This window comes from Physeter macrocephalus, chromosome 4 (genome assembly GCF_002837175.3).
Source record: "Physeter macrocephalus isolate SW-GA chromosome 4, ASM283717v5, whole genome shotgun sequence".
NCBI classification, from domain to species: Eukaryota; Metazoa; Chordata; class Mammalia; order Artiodactyla; family Physeteridae; genus Physeter; species Physeter macrocephalus.
Window position 1 is genome coordinate 84,803,337 of NC_041217.1, and position 14,683 is coordinate 84,818,019.

General features: G+C 56.7%; 2 protein-coding genes across 5 annotated transcripts in view; one reads left to right on the forward strand and one right to left on the reverse strand.

Annotated features, from left to right (window-relative positions):
* Positions 1 to 29: 29 nt before the first annotated feature.
* RHOC (ras homolog family member C) lies at positions 30 to 6,430 on the forward strand. Of its 2 annotated transcripts, none has more exons than XM_024119781.2 (5): positions 30 to 156; positions 3,635 to 3,798; positions 4,341 to 4,461; positions 4,786 to 4,916; positions 5,817 to 6,430. In XM_024119781.2, exons 2-5 carry the CDS (start codon positions 3,643 to 3,645, stop codon positions 5,988 to 5,990), a joined length of 582 nt encoding a protein of 193 aa, XP_023975549.1. In that variant the 5' UTR covers positions 30 to 156; positions 3,635 to 3,642; the 3' UTR covers positions 5,991 to 6,430. The 2 variants fall into 2 exon arrangements, with proteins under 2 accessions (XP_023975549.1, XP_023975550.1); XM_024119782.3 differs by lacking the exon at positions 30 to 156 and adding an exon at positions 704 to 726.
* Positions 6,431 to 6,484: 54 nt separating this feature from the next.
* MOV10 (Mov10 RNA helicase) overlaps positions 6,485 to 14,683 on the reverse strand; it is a 24,281-nt gene continuing 16,082 nt past the window's right edge. For 2 of the 3 annotated variants that reach the window (XM_028488991.2, XM_007114243.4), the window contains exons 6-21: positions 14,272 to 14,406; positions 13,465 to 13,633; positions 12,539 to 12,693; positions 12,098 to 12,274; positions 11,840 to 11,987; positions 11,285 to 11,443; positions 10,927 to 11,030; positions 10,657 to 10,754; positions 10,340 to 10,556; positions 9,411 to 9,528; positions 9,001 to 9,192; positions 8,702 to 8,776; positions 7,654 to 7,779; positions 7,484 to 7,572; positions 7,108 to 7,229; positions 6,485 to 7,020 (exon numbers count right to left, since the gene is read on the reverse strand). In XM_028488991.2, the coding sequence (XP_028344792.1) occupies positions 6,935 to 7,020; positions 7,108 to 7,229; positions 7,484 to 7,572; positions 7,654 to 7,779; positions 8,702 to 8,776; positions 9,001 to 9,192; positions 9,411 to 9,528; positions 10,340 to 10,556; positions 10,657 to 10,754; positions 10,927 to 11,030; positions 11,285 to 11,443; positions 11,840 to 11,987; positions 12,098 to 12,274; positions 12,539 to 12,693; positions 13,465 to 13,633; positions 14,272 to 14,406 (2,170 nt within the window). In that variant the 3' untranslated portion in view covers positions 6,485 to 6,934. Of the gene's footprint in view, positions 7,021 to 7,107; positions 7,230 to 7,483; positions 7,573 to 7,653; positions 7,823 to 8,701; positions 8,777 to 9,000; positions 9,193 to 9,410; positions 9,529 to 10,339; positions 10,557 to 10,656; positions 10,755 to 10,926; positions 11,031 to 11,284; positions 11,444 to 11,839; positions 11,988 to 12,097; positions 12,275 to 12,538; positions 12,694 to 13,464; positions 13,634 to 14,271; positions 14,407 to 14,683 lie in introns of those variants that run through there. The other variant, XR_008617159.1, reaches the window with a different exon arrangement.

Below are 14,683 nucleotides of genomic sequence, written 5' to 3' on the forward strand. Positions count from 1 at the left end.
GGGGCCGTGGGCGGGCGGAGCCAACGGCCGCCCGGCCCGCTCCTCCCTGCGAGTCGCCCCTCCCCGCCGCGGCGCCGGAGGAGGGCGGGGCGATGCCCCTCGGGTCAGTCTCTGCCTCCGGCACCGGCCGCGCAGCTGGAAGCGGCTGAGCTGAAGGTATCCCGGGTTGGGGCTCTGGGCGGCGGGGTCGTCCTGGGAACTCATCCCCAGGAGAGCACTTCCCCCCTTCACCGCCTGGCAGGAGTTCGGGGCGCCGGCCGGGGAGGGGCTTTGGTCCGAGCGCGGGCCGCCTGCCCTCCCTCGTACGCGGCGTCTGGGCGGTGCGGGGGTCGGGCCGGCTCGACCCCTCCCTGCCCTCCTGGGCTGCAGTGAGGGGCCCCGGGAATTGCCCCGCACGGCCTCTCGCCTCTTGGTGTCCGAGTCGGAGTCAGTTCCCTTCTCCTCCCGGCTTCCCGGAACCTGCCCGGCCGGGCGTGGGGAGAGACGGCAACTTGGGTCTCCGCGAGGGAGCCTCAGCGCAGACGCTCTAGCTCCCAGGCCTGGCGGCCCTCTGTGGACCTGGGCTTGGGTGTGGGTCGGGGCCCGAGTCCGGGTTGAGGTGGGAATCCCCCCCCGCCGGGCCTGTGGAGTGGCGGGAATAGGGGCGGGTGTGACCGCGGGGGCTGCCACTGCCCCGAGGGTCTGGACGTCGCCGTAGATGGTTTCTGGAGCCGGCTTGGAGTGGAGGTACGGGAGATTGGGAAGGATCGTGTGTGTGTGTGTGTGTGTGTGTGTGTGTGTGTGTGTGTGTTTGTGTGTGGTTTTCAAGTTGAGGAGGAGGTATCTGATTTCTTCCCTAGACCTCAGGGGTGGTGGGCAGGGTATAGCAGAACCTGGTTCATCTGGAAATCTAGAGAATGATCGAGGAGACGGCAGCTGTTTTATTCCAGGGAAGGCCCCAGAAGTTCCAGGGTCATTCCAGGCCCCGTGTGGGGTTTGGTTGCCCCTCTTAGGGTCAGTGGGGCAGTTCCTCAGGGGCTGCCTCTCACAGGGAGCTGTTGTTCTCTCCATCTTGGCGTTGGGCCTGGTGGCCTGGCCTGGCCTGGGCCAACTACTCTTCTGAGCCTGAAGGGAACGTCTTCTAATTGAGCTGGGGGGCTCTAGGTCATTTAATGCATGCCCTTGCCCTGGAGTTCTGGCCTCTGCCCACCACCGTCTGGTGCCACCTAAACTGCCTTGCCTGGGGCGGGGAAGGGCAGTGGCATACTCCTGCCTAATCAATTGGTATTCACCCCAGTGGTGAATGCTTTCCATCCCTCCATCAACACTGCCCATTCCAGGTTGAGGCTACCCCAGCCTGTCTTCCCACAGTTGGACCAATGGAACCTGTGGGAGTAGGTGAGGGTGTGTGCTGGTCACCTGGGTGGAATTTCCAGGGGACCCCCTTTTCTTTTTTTTAAAAATTAATGTGTTTTATTTATTTTTGGCCGCGTTGGGTCTTCGTTGCTGCGCAGGGGCTTTCTCTAGTTGCGGTGAGCGGGGCCTACTCTTCATTGCGGTGCGCGGGCTTCTCATTGCAGTGGCTTCTCCTGTTGCAGAGCACAGGGCTCTAGGGCGCGCGGGCTTCAGTAGTTGTGGCACAGGGACTCAGTAGTTGTGGCGCACGGGCTTAGTTGCTCCACGGCTGTGGGATCTTCCCGGACCACGGCTCGAACCCGTCTCCTGCATTGGCAGGCAGATTCTTAAGCACTGCGCCACCAGGGAAGCCTGAGACCCCCTTTTCTGAAGGGTGGTTTCCGTTTTTGGAGGGGATCTGCTGATAGGGTGAATGTCTTCTTGCCTGTTTTTGGGGTATCAGAGAGAGCCCCTGTTGTGATGGGAAGAGTGTGGCCGTGCACTCAACTCCTATAAATTCCCTCTGATTCATATCCACTTGCCCCCATCCCACTGTTGTGCATGTGTGTGTGGAGGGGAGGGAGGCCACCTGGGATCCCACTGCTGAAGAGAGCTTGCCTTGGGCTGGAGTATTCGCTCCCTAAAAGGCAGACCAAGGCAGGGCTGTGAGGTTGGTGGTGGTGCGTGGGGAGTAAAGGAGTTCAGCCTAGTTTGACAGGATGTGGGACTGAGAAAAAGCCAGGTTTGGGGCAGAGATCAGGTTACCGTCCCCTTCTTTTTTAACTACTCCCTGTGTGGTTGGTGCTGGGACTGGCCCTCATTTGTCTCTTTTTGGGGGGCTCCTCCCAGCACCGGCTCCAGCCCCCGCTTCTCCCAACAGCCTGGACTTCATCTCAGGCCCAGAGCCCGCCCTCTCTTCCTCCTGGGCTGTAGGCCTGGGAACTCCAGCCGGCTGGAGGTCAGCTCCTCTCCCCAGGGAAGGAGGAAGTGAGGCTCAGCTTAGGCTCGGGGAAGCTGGGAAGGTGTGATGAACTGTGCAGATGCTCTTTGGTGTGTGTTGGGGGCAGGGGACACATGGAAACCCCAGGAAGCTGACTCCTTGCCCTGAGTCACAGGGAGGGGTGGGCAGGGCCTCAGGGTGAGCTGGACAGAGTAGAGGAAGGGGCTGTTCCAGGGAGTGGGTGGAGGTGATTCCCTAGTGGATTATTCTCAGTCGCTCTGCTGTGGTAGATGTGTGGCTCCCTACAGTGTGGTCATTGTCCCCTGCCTGGGGCTGAGTGACCCAGTGTAGCTTCCAGGCCCAGTAGGAAGCAGGGGGAGGAAGGCAGGCTGCCCGAATGTGGGCTGTGGGCACTGCCTGGACTGAGCCTCCTTTGTGTGACTCGGGGCTCTGGGGACCGGGACAGGGTGGGCCAGGGAAGCCTGCTGGCTGCTGCCGCTGCCCTCTGTCTGGGTTTCCCTCCCTGTGCTCTCCTTCCCACCTCTGGGGTGATATGTAGAAAAGCAACAGACTCTAGAGTCACACAGCCCTGCTTTGAGTGGCATCCATGCCACAACTCTGAATTCGTGTCTTAACCTCAATGAATCTCACTTTCCTAATTTGTCAAAATGGGGAGCTCACTACCTACCTCCCAGGCTTCTGGGGACTGAGGGAGGTGATTTTTGTCCAAATGCCCACCATAGTGCCTGGCACCTAGGGGTGTGATAAATATTCTTTCCCTTACCCACCCATATGGGTAGGGACCCTTGGTTTTTCGCTGGGCAGGCATGACTTGTGCTGACTGAGGGACAATGTGTTCCAGATTGGACCTTCACAATTATTAAACTTTAAAAAGTATCGAAATCCTGGTAACAAATACATCTGACTTGAAACCCTGATATGTAGAATAGATAAAAGCTTGCCCTTCTGGACACGTCACTGGTCCCTGAGCACCCCTCTAGGTGTCCAGGGGCCCACAGTTGGGGAGTGGATTAGATTAGAACTCATGCTTTCTGGCTCCCAAGTGGGTGGTTCTTCCACCTCCCATTTCTGTATTCTAATCCATGGGGGAGACCTGTCCCTGACCTTGAGATTAGGAATTTCAAGCTCAGTTGCCTGACCAATTGGTTCTTGGCAAGAACATGCCTGAGCAAGCCCCTTTCCCTCCCTCTTCTCCCTTCACTGGATGCCTCGGTTTCCAGGGAGGGCGTGGGGGCCCCAGAGAAGTGTTTGTGGACTTACTGGCTTTACCCAACATCCCCACTGCCTCTTCCCTACCAGCCCCAGCCATGGCTGCCATTCGAAAGAAGCTGGTGATCGTGGGGGATGGGGCCTGTGGGAAGACCTGCCTCCTCATCGTCTTCAGCAAGGATCAGTTCCCAGAAGTCTATGTCCCTACTGTCTTTGAGAACTACATCGCAGACATAGAGGTGGACGGCAAGCAGGTAAAGGCGAAGAGCCCCTTGGAACCACGCCTGCCCCCATCACTTATGGACCTGGGATGTCCGTGCTCACCATCCACCCATGTCCTTGCTTCACTCTCCCTGCTGGAACCAGTGGAAGTTAGGAAGTGAAACTGCAGTCTTAGGAAATCTGGATAACCTCCTGGTTTTTTACACGCTGGCTCTGTAATCTGGGCCCAGTCCCTTTGCCTCTGGACTTAAGCTCCCCCAGCTGTGAAATGGAAATAATGGTAAGGCCTCCTTCGAAGGGTTTTTATGAGTATTAAATAAAATAGTGGCGCTCCCAATGGCAGCTCAAACTGCACAAAGATCAAACGCTGTTGTCTCAGGATTTAAGAAACTCACCTTAGTTTATGTTGTGTGACAATGATTAGCACTATCCCTGGCACATAGTAGGTGCTCAATAGGTAGATGTTCAGTGAACCTAAGGGACCAGGATTTCAGAGAGGACCTCTGGGTGTGGCAGGGTGTGGGGTGTGTAACTGGGGCCCTCAGGCTAGCTAAGCACTGGCCCTGTGTGTCAGGTGGAGCTGGCTCTGTGGGACACAGCAGGGCAGGAAGACTATGATCGCCTGCGGCCTCTCTCCTACCCGGACACTGACGTCATCCTCATGTGCTTCTCCATCGACAGCCCCGACAGCCTGGGTGAGGGGGTTGGAGGGAGGGGGCTGAGAATCCCTTGGAATCAACCAACCAGAGGGAGCTCTTGCCTTGGCTCCTTTCAGCCATCTTCAGAAGCTGTGTGGGAGGGGTGCCGGGGAGCCCCGTTAGCCTCCTTCCCTGTGGTGACTCTGGCCCTCGGAGGGCTCAGGGGAGGGTGTGTACTGTGAGGTGGGGTGGTGGGTTGACCTGTGAAAGTGACTATCATGCTGAATAGCCTCTAAGACTCTGCCCTGGGGAGACAAGGGGCACGGGAAGCCTTCTAGCCTAAGTGGAGGCACCAACACCTGTTGGGACGTGTCTGTGCAGAAAACATTCCTGAGAAGTGGACCCCGGAGGTGAAGCACTTCTGCCCCAACGTTCCCATCATCCTAGTGGGGAATAAGAAGGACCTGAGGCAAGATGAACATACCCGGAGAGAGCTGGCCAAGATGAAGCAGGTGGGTGCAGCCGCCGGGCTGGGAGGCCTTGGGGAGGAAGGTGCCCTCTGAGGGTTTGCAGGCTGGTGAAGGAGCCTCCCTCCTACTGACTCCCCGTGTTAGAAGTGACAGTAGCGTCCACCTCCTACCCCCCTGGCACCCCCACCCTGGTGAGGGAGAACCAGAGGGGCCCTTAGGGTCTGACCCAATATTCACTGTCAGAGGACAGTGACTTGTCCAAGGTCACTTGGCATTTTGTCTGTTGTCCACTGTTTGGCATTGGGGCCATTAAGATGAATGAGAAAATCCTTGCCCTCAGGGAACCGGGTTCTTACAGTAGATGTTTTGCTTGAGGTATGCAGGTGGAGCCATCAGAGTATACCTGGGGAGGTGTGTGGGCTGCTGTGGATGTGGAACGGAGGGTATTCTAAGTGGCTGGGAAAAGGCCCAGAGTGAGGGAGCTGGCTTATTTGGGGACCTGGTAAGTGGCTTTCTAGCCAGAGGACGAGTTGATTAGGGAGAGCTGCCAGGATAAGGAATCTAGACTATTCTTTGAAGATAATTATGGCAAAGTTTTAAACTGGGGACAGATATGGTTAGAGTCAGCATGTTAGAAAAATGATTCTGGCAGCCATAGAGGATGGATTGGAAGAAGTGAGAACAGAGGCCGGGAGGTCAGTCAGGAGATGGTAGATCCTCACTCAGGCAAGAGAAGAGTGTACCGTGGGGTATAGGGCTGATGGAGAGAATTTTGAAGGTAAATATGAGTCTTGGGTCTCTAGCCTAGAAGGTCTCCACGGTGGCCCGGCTTGGATGCTTTGTGGGGTCAGGGCTGGAGGAGATATTTGTTCTTGTTACAAATATGGGTGAGGTGCACCTAACCAGAAGCTTCTTTTGACCACTCTTTCTTTACCTTCCCAGGAGCCTGTTCGATCTGAGGAAGGCCGGGACATGGCAAACAGGATCAGTGCCTTTGGCTACCTTGAGTGCTCAGCCAAGACCAAGGAGGGGGTGCGGGAGGTGTTTGAGATGGCTACTCGGGCTGGCCTCCAGGTCCGCAAGAATAAGCGCCGGAGGGGCTGCCCCATTCTCTGAGATCCCCAAGCCTCCCCTCCTCCCCAACCTCCCTTCACAGGGGTGCAGAAACTCCCCCTGCCCCCAGCAGCCCCACCGTATTAGGGATCCCTGCTGAAGGCTCCCTTTCCCAATTCCCTCCTGCCCAGGACTGCATCGCGCTTCCCCAGTTCTGATGGTGGTGGCCGTAGGCCCCGTCTCAGCGCTCTGGGAACCAGAGCACAGTCCCTCCTCCTGTTGCCTTGGTCCAGGGGTGGGGCTCTTGATCCCTTTGGCCTCCCCCAGAGGATCATCACACCAGCACTTTATACACTTCTGGCTCACAGGAGAGTATCTGGGGTAGGGGACTTGGAGGGTGTAACCCAGAGTCCCGGGCCCCTGGTGTTTCTGCTTTGGGCAGGGGCCTTGCATCTGGCTGTACTTGGTGTGAGGCATGAATAAAGGCCACAGGCTCCAACATGTGTGTGGCTTCCTGTCTTTCTCTCCTGGTCCCTGTGAGCCTGGGGTCCCATCTCTCCAGCGTGCTTGCCAGGCTGGCCCCCTGTCTGCAAAGGCAGGACTCCCTGGCAGGCAGGGTGGAGTCTTGGAGAAAAGGATGAGGTCATGCCTGGCTCTGGGCCTTGGAGGCGGGTGAGGGGAGTGGTCTGGAGCGCTGGGCTAAACTTAGAAGCCTGTGGGTGGCTTCCCTGCCACCTCCCACCACTAGGTTTCCTCCCCTGGACATGGGGGTTGGGTTCCTTTTGGTGGGGAGGGGTATGGCCCTGGGCTGGTGTGACGGTCCCACCCTCCCCTGTGAGGTCATCTTGGGAGTTCAGGAAGCTGGGGCCAGGCTGAAGAGACACGGAGGCTTTTGCATAGAATAAGCTTTTTTTTTTTTTTTTTTTTTTCAGTTTTACTTCCTCCCCCTTCCCCCAGTTGTTAGCAGCTTGATGTTAGCAGCAGGGGAAGGGTCGGGTGGGCGGTCCTCAGAGCTCATTCCTCCACTCTGGCTCCACCTGCAGGGGCAGGCCCCCTTCACCCTCCCGCTCCCGGCAGTCGTGACTTTTGGGTCCTATAAAGAGAGGAGGCCAGCTCTATTAGTAACTTACATCCTCCCTCAGCACTGTCCCCCACCTAGCCCACCCTGGCCCAGCCATACCTGAGGTAGAGGGGCTGAGTTTGCTCAGACCCTGGAGTAAGTTCTGCCCCTGCTGCAGGTCCAGTTTGGCAGGGAAGGGGCACCCGGTATACCCCCCGTTTTCTTTACAGAACTCTAGGAATCTGTGGGGTACAGGGACATTCACACACACAGCTGCACAAGGCTGGCTGAGTACCAGCAGAGGCTGGAGGCCCAGCCTTGGTCCTGCACATGGGGCCTGTGCCTTGCGGCAAGTTACTTAACCTTGGCAAATGGGGATATTGTTAAGATAAACAGATTGGAAGATTAACTGAGCCCCAAGGGTGCTTCATAAAACTACAGCTGTCCTAGGCTGGGGGCTCTGGCCACCAGGAGGGATTGCGGGTGGGATGCTCACACTTTCCAGTCGGGGTCGTGGCCCAGCAGGAGCGGGTTGCCCACCACGATAAGCAAAGCCTTGGCCCGGGTCACAGCCACGTTGAACCTCTGATGAGAAGAAGTGCTGGGGTCACAGCAGGGAAGGGCCCTCAGGAAGGAGGAGTCCCTGCCACCCCCCAGCCCCCGAACCTTGGGGTTCTTGAGGAAACCCAGGTTAAAGTCCAGATCCAGCTGCACAAAGCTCTGGCTGCTCCGCACGGTGGAGATGAGGATGACACTGCGCTCCTGGCCTTGAAACTCTTCCACGGAGCCCACCTAGAGGGGACGGATGGCCTTGAAACTCTTCCACGGAGCCCACCTGGAGGGGAGGGAGACAGTGGGGGACCCAGGGACCAGCCCCGCCTCGCCTCGCCTCAGTGAGCCTGAGGGCAATTGTCACCGTGGAGTGAGCCAGTGTCCTGCTGGGCAGGAAAGAGGACAGGACGGTGCCATGGAAGCTGAAACCTGAAGGCTGAATCCAGTTAAAGGGGTGGGGGCTCGAAAGGGTTCTAAGCAAAGAAAACAGGACTGCAAAGAACAATAACTCAGCAGTGTTTTTCAAACTTTCCTGAAGATGATCACTCAGTACTTGTTAAAAATATGTAACCTTAGGCCCTAACCCAGACCTCCAGAATCAGAATTTCCATGGGAGAGGCCTCTAACTCTTAAAGCCCTGGGTGTCAACCCTGGCTGGACGGGAAATCACCTGAGGAGCCCGTAAAAAAACCTGATGCCCTGGCTCTGCCCCCAGATAGCTGTGTTAATTGGTTGGGTGGAGCCCTGGCGCTGGCAGCACTAAAAGCTCTCCAGGTGATTCTTATCTGAGAAAGAACTGAGCTGCCGACTGACTCAGAGGGTGGGAGAGGTGAGTGGGGACATCATCACAGGACAGGTCAGGCAGGCTGGGGAGTCTGGACTTTCTCCTTAGGGCAGAGACCTTAAACCAGCCTGATCATAAGAATCATGTGAGGTGCTTGCTAAACATGCGGGCTTCCCGGTCCCATCCCAGACCTACAAGTTGGGATCTCCAGGAGTGAGAGGCTTGGGGAAAACCCAAGTTTGTCTCAGGCAGCGAGGGTGGAGCAGGGAGTTGGGCTGGCCTGCAGCAGTGGGGCAGGGACCCGAGGAGGTGTCTGGAAGTGGGGAAGCGAGGGGGACAGAAGTCAGGGAGGGAATGTGAAACAGTGCTGAGGGTCACCTTCAAGTCCTTGATGTCATCCAGTCCCCGAAGCTCCTTGTCAAGTTTGGTGATGCAGTAACGAATTTTTTCCACCTGGAAGATGGGGACAGGTGCCTTTCTCTCATGCCATTACACCAGTGCAAGAGGGTGCCAGGCAGGAGGCCAGGGAGCTGAGGGGCAAAGAGGGAGGTGCAGCTGACCTCTGCTCTCTTTTGAGCGGGGCCAGCGGAGGCCTGAGCTGGACCCTCTGCCTAGTGGTCTGGCTAAGGAGGTACCATCTGGGGGGACCCACCCCAGATGGGAACTGAGGACCTGACCTGCTTCCGGTATGGAGAGATGACGCCCACGCTTCGGGGGCTCAGACGGGCTTTGCCCTTCTTGGAGGAGGGGGCCAGGAGCTGCTTCAGGTAGGAAGTCACCGTGGCAGCCTCTTCGGGGTTGAAGAAGGACGGGCTGTTGCCTTCACGCTCATCCTTGCCCATTACGCCGTGAAAGATGATGGGAAAGTCCTGGAACACGGAGTCAGGGGAAACCCTCAGCTGGACCTCCCTGCCTCCCTTCCTTCCCACCCTCAAACCCTTCCAGGGAGTGGGGGATCCCAGGCCTAGGTGACAAAGGGAGGGGCTCGTGGCTTCCACTCAGAGCCTCCTGCTACCCAGCACCCTCAGTAAGAGGGAGGCTGGGGTACAGGGGTAGGAGCCTGAGCCCCAGCCCCGCTCAGCCTCACCTGTCGAGGCAGACCCTCCCAGCGGCAGAAGCGCTCTCGGTCCACAACGTCCGCACAGGCCTGCAGCTCCCCTTCATAATACAGCTGGTTAGGAATGTCCAGGATGGTGGGGTGAGACCTGGGAGGCAGGAGGAAGGAAGAGCAAGACCAGGGGGGCGGATTAGTTCTGCCCTGCCCTCAGGGACCTCCGCTCCACCTGCTTGGACGGAGCTCACACACACTATCCTCCTGTCTTCCTGCCCACTGCATAGCAGACTCATTCAGCTACAGGTTTTGCTGCTGGGCACTGTTAACCACAGAAAGCAGAACCAAATGTGGCTCCTGAGAACATCCAATCCACAGATTTCATAGACCAGTCAAATTTAAATGAAAACACCAAGAAATTAGGGGCCCATTCTCAAGTTTCAATTTTGTCAAGGAAGGACAACAGAAAAGCAAGAATCACCTGCTATCACCATTATTGGATGAGATAATGTGCTAAATCCAAAAATATCAGCAGTACTAACACAACAGCTAACATTTATTGAATTCCTAGTGGACTCATCTAAGGAACTAAAGATGTAGGAACTCATCTGAGCATTTTAGATATATGAACTCACTGACTAAAGGAAGCATAGCTCTTTAACTTGAATAACCATTAGGTTAATGAAAAAATACATTGTCCCTGTTTTTCTCATTTCTCCTTGGACGCCTAGAAACTTCACCTGGGACCAGCATCAGATATATCCTGGTGTCTAGGAACCACTGACCATCCCCTGAGGTACAGATAAGCAACTGGAGGAGCAGTGATGGGACTGGAGAGAAAAACTCCCACCTTCCAGCTGACAGTCTTTCTGCATCACGCAGCCTCTGAGGACTGTGGGATGGAGCCGCCAGCTGCGCTTGCAGAGGGTGTGAAGGCAGGGGATGACACAGAGGGTGCGGGATACCTGTAGTTGCGTAGCAGCTTGGTTATGAACTGGGCGTTATAGCCATCAGGGCCCTTCTTGTACAGGGCATTGTAGGTGAGCAGCCGCTCCAGCAGTGAGTACCCCAGCCCATGCTTCTGGGTCAGTGGGCAACGCAGCACAGGCCCCAGCTGCCGAGGGTCTCCTGCCAGCACCAGCTGCCCTCCTGGATTGTCTGCTTCCTTGACTTCCATCAGCCCTGGGAGATGGGTAGCGTGAGGAGAAAGGTGTGTGGTGGGACCTCCCCGATGCCATGTGGGGTGACACACTCGCAGCCCCCCCGCCCCCGAGCCCCTCACCTGCTATGGCCACCAGGCTCTCTGGCTCCATGGAGTGGCCAGCCTCATCGATGAAGATGTGTGTGAAGTGATCGATGGGAAACTGGGCAGAGACCAACCTGGGAGGTGTCAGGCCAGGCAGGGGTCACATCCAGGCACGCGACTACCAAACCTGAATGCTCCCCCAAGCCGGCCCTCCCCGCAACTCCGCAGGCACCATTCTTCCCCATTTCCCCAGCCCACTACCTCTTAACACACAATTTAAGAGATGCACACACACACACTTCCCACCTGCTGGCAGTGATGAGCGTGGTAATTAAGACACGATATTCCTGCAGCTTCTTCTTGGAAGGAAATACGTAATCCCCCTTCTTTGCATCCCAGTTACAGCAGGGCTGAGGGTTGTGCAGGGAGGGGAGTCAGCTTGGCTCCACCTCCATTCTCACCCTTGCTCTGGGTCTGGGCCCCCCCAGGCAATTTTATTTACCTCTCTCACTTTACACACAGGGAAACTGAAGCCCAGAGAGCAGTCCTGACCCACCCAAGGTCACACAGCGAGTATCAGAATCCAGGTCTCCTAGTTTCCTGGCCCCAGCGTCTACCCAGAGCAGCACCCGCCACCCCTTGGTCCCCTGCCTTCCCTAAGTACCTTGATGTCCTCAGGCACCATGCGGATATCCCTGCTGGGAGCCAGGAGGCGGTAGATGGAGCTGGGCAGGTGGACCCGGAGGCGTTGACAGAGGAGGTCGGCCCCCGAGTTGGACGGAGCACAGGCCAGGATGTGGGCTTTGGGCAAGTGCTTCACCACCTGGGGTGGGGATGAACACAGTGTGGGAAGCAGCTTCTGGTCTCCAGGGGGAGGGGAGAGGGAGAAACATGCCTGTGACTCAGGCTGGAGCAGTGTGGCATTTGCCTCCCATTGCTGAGGGAGGGAGTGACTCAAAAAGCAAGTTCAGATAGGCAGCCCCCTGCTAGGCCAGCAGCCCTTTAATGCTGGAAAACTGTTGCCATAATTATACAAGGCTACAGTGATTGAAACATGCAGTACCCAAGCTGCACGCCATGCTCGACAGCCACACTGGCCCTCGAGGCCAGTTCGGGGGTGTGTGTCCAGGGAGCCGGAAGGAACCAGAACCTGGGGACAACTGCTTTGTCCCGGGAGGGAGTCAAGAGTGTAGGCCACAGGTCTACGCTCAGGCCCCACCTGCTTGATGGCTTCCACTAAGGTGACAGTCTTGCCAGTGCCTGGAGGCCCAAAGATGATGTAGGGGGCGGGGCGGGTGGTACCCATAACAATGTGCTTCATGGCCTGCAGCTGCTCCGGGTTGGACTCCAGACTCCGGTCGTACAGCCTAGCGGAGGGGCCACAAACACGATATTGTCCGCGTCCCAGAGGTCTCCCTGACCCTGTCCCCTACACCCACACTCCAAGTGGTCCCAGAGCCCCTGACCACAGTCTCACTTGAGCTTCACATCTGAGGGCAGCAGCGGGACCCCACGAGAGGCCACAGGGAAAAGCAGGGGCCACAGCGGCCAGCGCCCCGTCAGCTCCAGGGCACGGTGCTGCACCCGCAGGGGCTGGCGGTTGAAGGTGAAGTTCACCTTGAAGGTCAGCCCATCCACAAAGCGGCTCAGGAGGCTTTGGGAAGGGGGAGAGAGAGGGGTAAGAATACCAATTGGGGGGGTGGGCAATAAAAGGCCAGGACTCTCTCCATCTACTCCAACTCCACTCCCTTTCCCAGACCTCCAAGCAATCCTCCAGGAGAGGAAGATGGTGAGGCATCTCAGGGTCCCCCTGCGCTGTCCCTGGGGTCCCACCCACTCTGAGGAGAAACACCCTCCTCCCTTGGCCTCCAGGACACCTGCAGACCTTCCTGCAGCTCAGGGTTCCCCCAACACCTACCTTGTGGAAAAACTCAGCTTGACCCGGTCCAGTTCCACCTTGTGCACAAAGCCCTTGTAGGTGACGGGGTCCTCCTGGTGTGTCTCAGAGGACAAAAGGGCAAAGAGGTGGTCACCCCGCAGCACTGAGGGGCGGCTCTCGGCCACCCCGGGAACCTATGGGGCACGAACAGCAGCAAGCTTCTAACCCGGAGATGGCCAGTGGAGGGCCCACTCCAGACCCCAACTGAGACACAAGTTCTGAGGATCTACCCTCTACCCCAGGTTCAGGGAGCTTTGCCTCTTTCCTCTTCTGCCAGACAGGGCAAGAGTCAGGGGAGATGAAGAAGGGACAAGTCTGCCCAAGGTGCTCAGAGATGCTGAGCCCAGGAATCCTGGAAACCCTCCACGGCATGATTTCAAGACTTGGAGGCCAGCTTCCCAGAAAGTCCGGTTGCCCTCTTGGCCAGCTCTGTTCCTACTCTGCCTTTAAAATCTTGTTCAAAACTCAGTTCCTGTAGGAAACTTTCCCTGATCATCTTTACCTGCTGGCCCTTCTCACTGAGTGCCCTTCTCAGCACAAGTGTGCAGGAATCCATTCTCGTGTGTAATTCCGGGCTTAGATGTACACATTCAACATCTGAGAGCTGGCGAGGGCTCTAAGAATTATCTAGTCCAGCTCCATGCTTTTCAGGTGAGGGAACTAAGGGCCCAAAGATAGCAAAAGACTTGCCCAAGGTCACATAGCCAGTGGTAGCCAAGTCTAGAGTAAAACCCCAGTCCTCCCTATTGCCTTGCTCTGACACCTCTCTGGGGGCCCAGATGCCCACTTGGCAACTTGCTGAGCCCTCTGGGACAGGAAAACCTTCATCTTCCTTTTGTTCTTCCCACAGCCTGCGGGCTGGCTAACTTGATTCCATCCTCCCCGCTACCGACCCAACCCCTGACCTCCAGCGTGAGCAGCCCGGGGTTCTGGTCTACGGGGTCCCAGGTCATAGGCACCGACTCCAGGTCATAGTGCCGGATGTCATGCTCCATCTGCAGCTCCTCCAGGTGCAGCAGCAGCCGGAGCTTCACCTCGTAGTTCCTCCACTTCAGGGGTGTCTCCAGCTGGGCCCTGGCAGTGATGGGTGGGGGGGTTGGAGGGAGGGGACGGGAACGGGATGGGTCAGGCAACCCCCATGTCTGGGAGCATCCACCCTCTCCCTCTGCAGCTCTGGGACTATGAAGACATCAGGAATTGGGGAAGACTAGAAGGGCAGAGAAGCAGATGGGGGTCAGAGGCCTCCAAGAAGGGAGCCCCTGCCCCCCAACCTCAGACCTGACCCGCATTTGCACTGTGGATCCTGGAGCCTGGAACATGCTTTCTCCAAGATCCTCCTATTACTCACACCATCACCTCATTCAAATGTCATTCTCTGCTCAAATGTCACCTCCTCAAAGAGGCCAGGACTAGCTGCCCTCTGCAAAATAGCACAGCCCACCCCTTACCCTGCTTTAGCTTTAGTTAATTCTTCATAGCACTCATCACTACATGAAATAAGATGAGAGATGCTCACTTTCCCCAACTAGGATGTCAGGGCCATCATGCGAGTGATTCATCTTGAATGGTGCCTGGCACATGGTGTGTGCTCAGTAAGGGGATGAATGAACTGAGCATAGGAGGCTGAGGACAGAGGCATGGGGCAGTAGGAAGAAGCCAGTGGAAAAGAAACATATAAAGCAGCACGAAGGGTGCAGAGGGGTGGTACTTACTTGATCTCAGCAATCTCCTTTGGGGCAGTGAAGATACTTGTTCCCTGAAGAAGGATGGGGAGCAGCTGCCGGAGGCGGGGGGGTGGGTAGTATGTTCCCAGTGCCATACTTAACTCCAGGTCATAGCTCTTAGCACTGCAGGAGGGAGAGAAGAAAAGCTATTACAAACACAGAGACCCTTCCCCTTCAGAGTCTCTGAGAAGGCCCCTCCCTGGAGGAAGCACAAGGCTCTGCTTCAACACTCTTGCTGAAGGGGGTCGGCAGCCTTTGCCCTAGGAGACAGGACGCACTGCCTCATGAGGCTGCTCACGCCAAGGCTGGACCATCCTCATTTTTGGAAAGCATGATACTTGGAAGCATTAAAAAAAAAAAAAAAAAAAAAAAAAAAAAATATATATATATAGGAAATTTC

Bases quoted from the DNA above. Each gene is read 5' to 3' on its own strand.
- RHOC (XM_024119781.2), top strand. From the start codon at position 3,643: ATGGCTGCCATTCGAAAGAAGCTGGTGATCGTGGGGGATGGGGCCTGT. The intron at 4,462-4,785 runs GTGAGGGGGTTG...GTGTCTGTGCAG, and splicing joins CGACAGCCCCGACAGCCTGG to AAAACATTCCTGAGAAGTGG. The intron at 4,917-5,816 runs GTGGGTGCAGCC...TTACCTTCCCAG, and splicing joins AGCTGGCCAAGATGAAGCAG to GAGCCTGTTCGATCTGAGGA.